At 27.0% G+C, this 11,379-nt stretch overlaps 1 protein-coding gene across 1 annotated transcript; it reads right to left on the reverse strand.

Annotated features, from left to right (window-relative positions):
* Nucleotides 1-6,065: 6,065 nt before the first annotated feature.
* LOC127277838 (uncharacterized) lies at nucleotides 6,066-11,088 on the reverse strand. Its single transcript, XM_051299229.1, has 6 exons — nucleotides 11,067-11,088; nucleotides 9,740-10,159; nucleotides 6,810-7,018; nucleotides 6,454-6,619; nucleotides 6,283-6,382; nucleotides 6,066-6,193 (listed from the first exon to the last, which is right to left on the reverse strand). Exons 1-6 carry the CDS (start codon nucleotides 11,086-11,088, stop codon nucleotides 6,130-6,132), a joined length of 981 nt encoding a protein of 326 aa, XP_051155186.1. The 3' UTR covers nucleotides 6,066-6,129.
* Between the last annotated feature and the right edge of the window lie 291 nt (nucleotides 11,089-11,379).

Here is an 11,379-nt window from a genome sequence, read left to right on the forward strand (position 1 = left end):
GTTCTGATAATCTTGTACGCGTAGTCAAAGTAAAAACTGCAGATTCGGAATTTAAACGTCCAACTTTGTTTATTTCCGGTAAGAATAATGAATGAGAATTAATGGGTTTAGAATGAATGTTTGAAATTTTGTGTTTGTTAATTTTTGAAATTGTTTTATAAACTAATTTGTCATTATTTAGCATGGCGGGCGGCAAAACCACATTTAATTTAATTCAATTTTTCCTTTTATTTCTTACTTTAATTGAGCGAAATTATAGTCGAGGCGAGCGGTATGTTCAAATTATCGACATATTGTCGTTATGAATGAGTGACGCCTGACGATAGGCAGCACGTCTCCTGAATCTCGGACTCTTGTAATAGATTCCCGGAATTTGTGTGAATTCGTAGAAGTAACCCTTCAGTGAGCAAGAGTGCGAGGAACGTGTCAGTCGCCTATAATTATCGACTCGTATTAATTATTAATTAATCCTTTGGTGCTCTTTTAATAAACTTTAGAATTATAATTTTTTTAAATAATTTTTATTGGTGAACTTTGTTAAGTGGTTTTTCCGCGAGATTTAGGACTCTTTTTATGAAATAAATCAGGTATTATTTCTATGTTTAATGAACTGACGCCTTATTTTATCATTGACTTGAATTCCTCAATCCAAACTGATAATTTATTTAACCCTTTCATGGCCAGTGGGACACATACGTCCCACCTACTTCAAAAAATCATAACTTTCTTAAAACTTAATCGATTAACTCCACTAAGATCTCATTTTGAAGGGGAGGGATAGAGTAACAAATGTAAATACATGTATTTTTTTAAAAAACTACCCTCTTTGAAATACACCCCTTCAAAAAACCCGAAAAATGAGAAAAATGAAAAAACAGGTATAAATTTCAGAAGAAATTTTTTTTTCAGGCTTTCATAGTAACATATGTTTAAAAATATTGCAACCTTTGTAAAAAAAAATTAATATTAAAAATTCAACCCGAGGGTGCAGAAAAATAACTAAAACTACCCCTAAAAACCAAAACCTTTAAAAATTAATAAATTCGCTTGAAAATTGTTACTTGGGGGTTTTCGGGGTCGCTGATTACGAATCCGATGTCCGTTTTCAAAAATTCAAAATGGCGGATCCAAAATGGCGACCGATAATTATAAAAATTTACTAGATTCCCGTGAAACTTATCACTCGGGGGTTTTCGGGGTCGCTGATTACGAATCCGATGTCCGTTTTCAAAAATTCAAAATGGCGGAACCAAAATGGCGACCGATAATTATAAAAATTTACTACATTCGCGTGAAACTTATCACTCGGGGGTTTTCGGGGTCGCTGATTACGAATCCGATGTCCGTCTTTAAGAATTCAAAATGGCGGATCCAATATGGCGACCGATAAATATAAAAATTCACTAGATTCATGTGAAACTTGTCACTTGCGGGGTTTTCGGAGTCGCTGATTACGAATCCGATATCAGATTTAGAAAATTGAAAATGGCGGATCCAATATGGCGGACGAAATGATTAACTTTCATTAGATTCATCTGAAACTTATTACTCAGGGGTTTTCGGGGTCGATAATTACGAATATGATGTCAGTTTTTAAAATTGCAAAATAATGCTGGTGTCATTATTGCCTATTAATTTTGTAGCTTTTAGTGCCTGTTGTTAGGAGTTTAGTATGAAAATGAAAATTACAGACCCAGGCTCAATCGGTGAGGTAGTGGGAGAACGCTACACAGAGAAAACGAAACGACGCGCTGATTGCCTTATAACAGCAGTTCCACATGGGAGCTTCTTTGCTACTGTCGTACCCCCCCCTTTCATTTACCCAATGCACTCCCCTCTACGCCATCGTGGAGGGGAGTGCATTGAGTATGTACTCAATGCATTTCTCAATATGATAATAATCAGTGAAAATTATTTTTTTGATTGTTGAAAACTGAATTCAGTATCTTATAACTTATAAATTAGGGGTGGATTTCAAGGGTAGGGGGTGAGTTTATTATTATTATCCATATCTGTGAAACATTGAAATACTTTTTTACAATTCAGAAGCACTTAGAATCCATATAATTTTTTTCATTTATTCACAAAAACATTTATCATTAAGGGGTGGTTATTTGACTTAAGGGTTGTTTTTCAGGGGTTGTTTATATTCAGTATTAATACTTAGTTATCATAGAAAATTTTTTTTTTCATATTTTCGAAAATCAGTGAAAATTATTTTTTTGATTGTTCCAAACTGAGAATAGTTATGAATTAGGGGTGGGCTTCAAGGGTAGGGGGTGAGTTTATTATTATTATTATTATTATCTATGTCTGTGTAACTTTCAAATAATTGTTTATAATTTAGAAGCAATTAGAATCTATAGATTTTTTTTAATCATTTACAAAAACTTTCACCGTCAAGGAATGATTATTTGACTTTAAGGGTGTTTTCAAGGGGTTATTGATCCTTTTCAATTTTTAAGCAACCAGGCAATGTTTATAAATAAATAAAAAGTAGATAAGAGCTGAAAAATATTTAATTCATCAATTTGGTTAAATATCAGTTTTTTGGGGTAGTAATGTACCGTGGGGGTGGTTTTAAGGGGTGAGACATGTTAAAAAAAATTTTTTTCTCATACTGAATACTTTAGTAATTAAATCTAATATACATTATAAGCCTAAAGTAACGACAAAAAACTCGGCCATTAAAGGGTTAATATACAGTCGGAAAATAAAACAATAGTGAACTTAAAACAAATTAGTCTTTTCCAAATTTATAAGTTTTTTTTAAACTTATTTTAAACTTTTAAACATTATTGTATCATCATGGTTAATATAAAAAAGTTTTTGGAAAAAGAAGAGATGTTTGCTTTATTTACTATGTTTATTTATTTTAATAGAATTAAAAAACCGATCACGGTTGGAACTGCGCGTAACATGGCTCACTATATTTATTCCGAGCCTCGACGAAAGCATTTTAAAGCTTGTGAGTTATTTTTAAGAGACAATTTTGATTATGTTCAACTAATAAATTTATGTAAGTATGTCATATATGAGTAAGAATTTTACAAAAAAAATTTTATGTGGTTATTAACAATTTAAAATTTTTGACTCTTTTTTAAAATAACTAATTTCAAAGCTGCATACCTATATACTCTAAAATGATTTCAGCAAAAGGTACTGTTTTAGATATAAAAAGACTGGATATTTTTTTAAAAACGGAATGATTTTGTGATTGTTTACAAATTGTTTAAATATACCAATCTAAATTTTTTATAACCCTAAAATATTTAGACAATATCCAAGTAACAAATTTATTGCAAAATTGTCTCACATTCTAAAAAGATGTCTAGTCAGACTCAGTTTAATATTATTTATTTATTATTAAATCATTCTTTTTATTTATTATTATTTTATTACTGATTTATTTAGTTTAGTATTTTAATTAATACATAAATCTGAATACAAAAATAATTTTAAATACGCTGACTCTATACCTACGCTAACGTAAACTGATTTCCAAAATTATAGTTACGCGAAGTGTAAATACACTTCATCCTCGTCATGAAAATTTGCGCAAAATTCAAAAATATAAATTCAAAGATATACAGTAAGAAAAGCAAAAGTGTACTCATAGGAAAGCTTGCGTTACGCATAAGTCTGACTCACTTGCACTAATGGGCTGTGACTACCATGGTACTTTTCTTACGGTATAAGAAAATAGTAATAGACGAAGTGTATTTGTAATATGCTTTGTTTTTTTTAATTACATTTTGAGAATTTAAAACTTAATAAAATTTAATTTAATTTAATTAATTAGAAATTTTCATACAGTAATAATATAAATAAATTTATTTTAACCAACGTATTTGGGGGCCGTGTACAAATTACGTAAGGTTTCTTTTTTGGTATTTTGACCCTACCTCCCCACCTGTAAGGCACTATTGCAAGCGCCTTTAGTACCATATTTTTGATGGTCCTAAGGAATAGCTACACACTAAAAATAAAATAAAATTGATAATATCGTTATTAATTATTTAAAATTAATTGAATTGAGTATTTAAAAAGTCAGATATTTTTAGAGAATTGATGATTTATATTGTATACATTACACGGGCATAAAGTTACATTATAATGTAATATACTATTATTTAATATTTTTATTTTAATTAATAAAATATTAAATTAATCTAATCGTGATTCGAGATATCGATAAGATGGACCGTCCGACAAAATTCAACTTTTTTTTCACACACAAAAAAATCAATGATTTTCAGAAAGTAGGACCAAAAAAAAGATACCCGTGTCTGGCCGTTTTGCTAGATCAGGTCATTTTTTGCTTTTAGGGGTAAACCTGGTATCTAGGGGTTTTCCGGGTCGCTGATTACGAATCTGATGTCAGATTTTCAAAATTCAAAATGACGGATTCAATATAGCTGTCGAAATTTATAAAAGTTCATCGAATTCACTTGAAACTTGTTACTTAGGGGTTTTTGGGGTCGCTGATTACGAATATAATTTCAGATTTTAATAATTCAAAATGGCGGACGATATTTATAAATATTAATTATTCTTTATAAAACTTGGTGTCTAGGGGTTTTTGGGGTCGCTGATAATAACATAATAATAATAATAATAACATTTATAAATTTCTACCACCATATTGTATCCGCCATTTTGAATTTTGAAAAGCCGACATCAAATTCGTAATCAGCAACCAAATTCACCAATTCATTTGAAAGTTGTTACTTAGGGGTTTTTTAGGTCGCTGATTACGAATATGATGTCAGATTTTCAAAATTCAAAATGTCGGATTCTATATAGCGGTCGAAATTTATAAAAGTTCGTCAAATTCACTTGAAACTTCCCAGATAGCACGTAAGCTTGCAGCAACCTTGCGGCAAGCTTGCCGCGTAATATTGCCAACCTTGCACTGTAAGCTTGCCGTAAGCTTGCTGCAAGCTTAAAATGTCCCACTTGACCCAAGCTTACACGGTAACCTTGCCAGAAGGTTACCGCAATATTGCAGTGTAAGATTACTACAAGATTGCACGGTAATATTATCGCAATATTGCTCGGTAAACTTGCACGGTAAGCTTGCCATAAGCTTCTAGTAAGATTGAAATGTAAGATTGCAGCAAGATTGCACAGTAAGATTACAGCAATATTACTCGGTAATCTTGCGCGATAAGCTTGCAGCAAGGTTGCTGCAAGGTTGCAAAATAAGCTTGCTTTAAACCTAAAAATTTTTTTTTTAATAATGTATCGTCTAATATAAGCAATAAAATTTACAGAATAAATATTATATATGGGCCGGATTAAATTATTTAAAGTGAGTTTTACAGTTGGATTGGATTTTTCTTGTTAATTAAACTATAGAAAAATAAAAAACAGTTGAAAAATTGAATAATTATTTTAAACAATATAAAATTCAAATTTTTAAGGTCGTTGCAGGAGGAAGGTTAAGTAACTGAAAAATAAATTCAAGACTTATCTTTTTATTTTAATTTTAATTATAAAATAAATTAATGAACATAACATTTATTTATATCGTTGAAATAAATTTTCTTTTATAAAATATTTATATTTCTTTTCCTTTCTTAAAGGAAGTTTTCACTCGTAACAACGTATCTGAAAAATAAAAGATTGTAATTTTTAACAACTAACTGAGAGACTGATCCGTCTTCGATGACTTTTTTGAGCTTAATAATTGATTTATAATTTTGCTTTGAATTGCTTAAAACTATCTAGATTTTAATTTCAATTAATTTATTTACATATTAGTTATGAAGAAAAATATAAAAATAATTACGTTTATTATTTTTATTATCATTATTATTTATATTATTGAAATAGTTTCATTTTATTAAAAAAATTTTTAAATAATTTTTGTTTAAGTAGAAAAATTAAATTTGAATTTTTAAGTTCTAAGCAATATTTAGACAAAAATCTGATCTAAGGAATATATAAAATATATTATCACTTGCTCATAAAGGGAAAACTTATTCGAGAAGGAATTAGAAAAAACTTAGATGTATGTCATTTTTACTTACAATATACGAACGTTAGACTTTCAAAGCTGCCTTATTAGCACAGCCAACTAAGAATCAAAAACATTGAAGGTTTAATAGAAAGATAATTTGAAGTTTATTCTTGGGGAAAATTTACAACAGCTTCCTGTGCAGAAGTTCTTTCCTTTTCGGCTCTATTTCTGTAAAATATTTCAAAAATTACAACTTATCATGTAATTATTGGAGGTTTTTAAAATGAGACTGAACCTACAGGCTTTCTTAAACTTACTTCGCACGAACTTCTCGATGTTTGCATTGCGTCAACCAATTTGCGATATATTCATCAATATCACATGGTGCAACATTTTTATGAACATCCTTCATTGCATCTAAAACGAGGAATATATTAAGAAATTAAGATCTTTAAATGTTCCCAGAACAACAACACGATATTACTTACAAGAGATTAAGGACTTGAGCCTAAGCTTAATAAACGAAGATTTTGTTTTGGACTGTCCTTTTAAAGTGAATTCTTTTCCGACTTCAAAAGTTAAAAGATGATTAAGCATATTTACTACTGTCATACTATAGGAATATGAAGGTCCCACATTTACCAAAGCAGTAACCTACAAAAAATTTTATTTATCAAGTATTATAAGATAACAAATAAAAATCACATTTAATAAAATTTTTAAACTACTTTTAACCCGGCGAGCGTAAGGTTCAACTGTGTAATCATGGAAATATTTTACTATATTTGTTTTATATTGTTTAGCAGTGTATTAATGTTACAAGAAATGTTTTTTTTTAACTTACAACTTTATGAAAAAAAGACTGTGAAGACAGTTTTTCTTCAATTTTCATAACCTCAGACAGATTTTTTGCTGGAAACATTTTTAAATCATCATCTGGATCCAAAAATGAAACAATGGGGTAGCGATTTTCTTGTCCACTTCTTCCATTGCTTTTCATGCCCATTTCGATTTTATTCATTTTTGCTAACATTAATTTTGTAGATTTTTTCACTGCAAAAATAATTAAAACGCTTTTTCTAAAAATATGAAAAATTTGTCAAAAAAAATGTGACCAAAATATCACAGAAATTGTTATCCGAAACAATTTAATAATAGTATATAAACAATTTGGATATAATTTTTTTAATTCTAATGATTTTTAAACCTAATATATTTTTAAGGAATTTTTTATTACACTGATATTCTAAAATACATCATAATAAAAAATTATTATAATTAGCATATTCCAAAATTGTAAGTGTTATAAATATTATTAGGAACACTTCACGTTCGTATATAATAAATGAATAAAGAAATAAATAAATAAAAAATTAATAAATAATTTTCATTTCTTATAATAAATGTTAAAATATGCATTAAGCGAAAAATTAATTGACATAATTGTAATTTAACAGAATTCCTAAACGACAATATCTTGGAACATTATTATAAAATTAATTTGATTTAAATTTTATTTATACCTCATTTATTACATATAATTATTATTTTGTACAATTTATATGTATTAAAATGTAATTCACTTGTTATAATTTCTATTTTACCAAATTTGAATTCTGCATACTATTGTAGTAAAAAATAAGTATATACTCAGGGTGTCTACAACTATAACTCCCGAAAAAAATTCCCTGATATTTCCAGCCTTTACAGGTTTAAATTTTTTTTCCAAGATTAAAAAATACGCGTATAGTTTACACAAAATGCTCTCTAAATCAATGGAATTTATTCTAAAGATTTTAACCACATTAAAAATACTTACAAAAGAACATTGCAACAGAAAAATTTAAAATTGATAGCAAAATAATTGTTTTAAACTTGAAAAACCGTAAAATTTTGAAAATTCTATGTTTGATCGAAAAGTAGGTTCAATTTAATTTTAATTCCGTGTAGTTTAAAGATTTTTTCAAAAATACGTAATTTTTCCTAGAAAAATTTAAACTTTTTTCCACGTTCTTTAAATTTTGGTTATCATCAAGTATGCAAAAAATTCTCTGATATATAAAATTTCCCTGATATTTCCAGGTTTTCCAGGTGTTGTAAACACTCTGAATATTGTTCATATATTCAATGAAATAGAAAATAAGGAAAATGAGAATTATACAAAATAATAATGAGATTCAATTAATTATATGTTAAATAAAATTTAAAGCTTATTAAGTTTAAATATTAAAGAAATTTTGAGTATATATTTTGATCAATCCATTATACTTCAGTTACACGGTAAAATTTTTGGTTAACAGCTGTATCTACTGATTTAAAAATATTCATACTTCGGAATAGTAAAACTATTACCCTGATTAGAGAACACATACATTCCTTGAGGAAGAGTATTGTCCCTTGAATTGCATTTTGTTACACTCAATCAGAATAATAGTTGTTAACGACCAGTAAGATCACAGTTGTACTACGAAAAAAGCAAAAACTTAACCAAAAAATTTTTCGTCTGCTTAAAAAAATTGATACTTCCGGAAATAATTCTATAAGATATTAAGGTAAAGAAATAGAACTTTTTATTTTTTCAATTCATTAATATATAAACTTTTCATTTTAAAATCTAAACTTTTTTCATTTTTCCGATTTTCAATCGTTTATAATTGGTGCAAAACGAAAAAATTTGAAACTTGGGGGAATATTTATTCAAGTTACAATTAAATAAAAACTCACGTACATTTCTGCGATAACAAACCAACCAATGTATGGAGAAAATTTAATTTAAAAATTGCAAGCATTTTTCCAGGTTAATGCATGTAATTTTTTGAAACTTCAAGTTGATTTATTACATCAATATGCAAAAGTATAGGATTTTCTCGTTTTACACAAAAACAGTTATAAACTATTAAAAATCGAAAAAATAAACAAAGTGCCAATTTTTAATCAAGATTATTTATATTTAGGAATTGAAAAAATAAAAACTTTCAAGAAAATGTGAAAATTCTTAGCAAATATTTTATATTTGGTGAATTTTTTTATTACTTAATTTCACGTATTTATGTGATTAATTAATAAAAATCGCAAATGTAGGTCATTTGACAGAACAAATTTGGAATTATTTTCTCATTATTTTAATTTTTTCATTACTTTAATCATTAAAAAATACTTCATTTAATACCTTTAAGTCAGATTTCCATATTGATTAAAATGTTCACAACTAAAATAGTAGTAATAATTGAATATTACATTAATTAGAAAAAGTCGATTAAAATTTAAATAAATATAAGGTTGGTTCGATTATAATTTGAAATTGATTAAAGCTTGAATGAGTGAAAAATGTAGGTTATTTAGAAATTTGAAAAAACAACAACATTTAGTTGAGATGACTTTGAGGTTAATTGAAATTATAATAAATTAAAATTTTTATAAATTCACATTTTCATCAAAAAGAATTTCAAACGATGACAATTAGAATTTATTTTATTTTAAACTGCTTAAAATTTTAATCTATTAACAATTATATACATTACAGTTTGAATCGATCTGTTTCAAATTTGATTACAATTGGAATAAATTTAAATTTAGTTTGTTTGAAAATTTAAATATTAAGAAATTTATTAAATTTTTTCAAATGAAAGTCTCTAAATTTGAAAATGTATCTAAATAAATGAATAAATTAAATCTAATCTAAAAATGCAATTATTAAAAATTAATTTACTTAAATCCAAGTTCGTAAGAAAATGCATCGGTAAGAAAGAGGAAAAATTTTGACTTAGCACTCACCCAAAGCTATCACATTATCGGTAGAGTCATTTTCAGTAAGTATTCCGCCTCCTTCTAATTGTTCATCAATTAAAACTTCTTCAGTATCATGATACTGATCTGATTTTCTTTTTTGTCCTTGGTCTTTTCGGGATGGAAAATCCTGTGAGTTTGTTTTTTCAACATCAACACTGTTGCTATTATTTTCGTTTTCTTCTGAGTTCTGAAATTCTTCTGAAGGGGGGAAATCTCTCGAGGAACTAGGTATCGGTTGTTTAACTACTTTTTTTGAACATTCTTTTGTAGGTGATTGCCTTCCTTTTTCGTTAATACAACGAGTAAAGCGTGATTTTTTAGATCGTTCTAAGTTGATAGCTTCGTCGCTATCAACTTCGGAAAGTTCAATATACTTTAGTTTCCTTAGTGCAATCTCCAGAGATTCTAAAAAAAATTATTCAGTTAATATTTTTTAATATAAGAGTCAATCCGACTTTCGACTAAGAGCTGTGGCGACCATGTCTTTAAAAATTTTAGTTTTAAAAAGTGGATCATTTTTTGAGTTCTCATTAATATTGAATCATAATATTGTGGTATGATTTTCATTTTATTTTGTGTTTAATTATTAATTGAAAGTAGGACGTTCTCGAAGTGCTTTCGTTACTTTCAATTTTTCCGACTTTTAAAAACGCTATTATTTAAAAACTAATTAACTAATATTAGATATTACTACGTTCGAAAAAAATCATTAAAAATTTAAGGCTTTGCAAATATACTAAAACTGATATAATAAATTTGTTATAAACAGTTGACGAAAGGTATTTTTCTTGGTTTCAGAAATATTAAATTACAAATTTTTTTATTTTAAAAATGTTACATTTTGAAAATGAAGCAAACCGCTTTTGCTAATTTTGGCATAAAATAAATTAAGTATGTCAGCATTAAATATTCGCAGAAAACTTTAATTTTCAGGCGATTGAACAAAAACATGGTAGCTTAAAAAAATACGAATATTTTTTCTAATGGAAATGTTTTTAAAGTTAGATACTACCTTAAAATAATAAAATCTTATAACAAATTTATTTATTTCTACGTTAAGAATAAAATTATTTTTGGTTTTGGTAAAATATTCTATGTAATATTAATTGTGATAAATTTTATTTTAATAGCAATTTCTAAAAAATTACAAATTTAGCTTGCAAAAAAAAAGTTTGCATACTTCAAAAGAAGAATTTAAAAAAAAATGTTGATCGAAAACAGATTGCATTCGTTTAAACATTCAAAACTTTAGACCCATTGGACTGGTTCAAACCTTTCAAAAATAAAAGTCTAATGACTTAATTACATTAACCATTCTTTACATTAGTTAACATGTTTTAAATTTAATAAATAATTATCAAGTAGTACAAACAGATTTTACTTATCATTTATTTGAAACTGTAAAATGTAATTTACAATAAATAATCATTATTTGAAAGTTTCGAAAACGCACTGAACATAAATAAAGGTAATTGATTAATAAATAAATATAGTATGTAACATTATAGATTTTTAGTTACACATTCCAAGTGCTATAATTAATTATTCCCAATAAAATAAGGTTTTTTAAATTAATTTTAAATTGTAGATTGTAATAATGCATCATCTTTAATTATTTAAAATAT

Source organism: Leptopilina boulardi, unplaced genomic scaffold (assembly GCF_019393585.1).
Source record: "Leptopilina boulardi isolate dan_hultmark-lab unplaced genomic scaffold, ZJU_Lbou_2.1 LbouV2_183, whole genome shotgun sequence".
Classification (NCBI taxonomy): domain Eukaryota; kingdom Metazoa; phylum Arthropoda; class Insecta; order Hymenoptera; family Figitidae; genus Leptopilina; species Leptopilina boulardi.

Coding starts and splice junctions, on each gene's coding strand:
- LOC127277838 (XM_051299229.1), bottom strand. CDS start 11,088: ATGTTAACTAATGTAAAGAATG. Junction 7,019..9,739: donor CGATAATGTGATAGCTTTGG/GTGAGTGCTAAG, acceptor TTATTTTTGCAG/TGAAAAAATCTACAAAATTA. Junction 6,194..6,282: donor CATCGAGAAGTTCGTGCGAA/GTAAGTTTAAGA, acceptor AATATTTTACAG/AAATAGAGCCGAAAAGGAAA.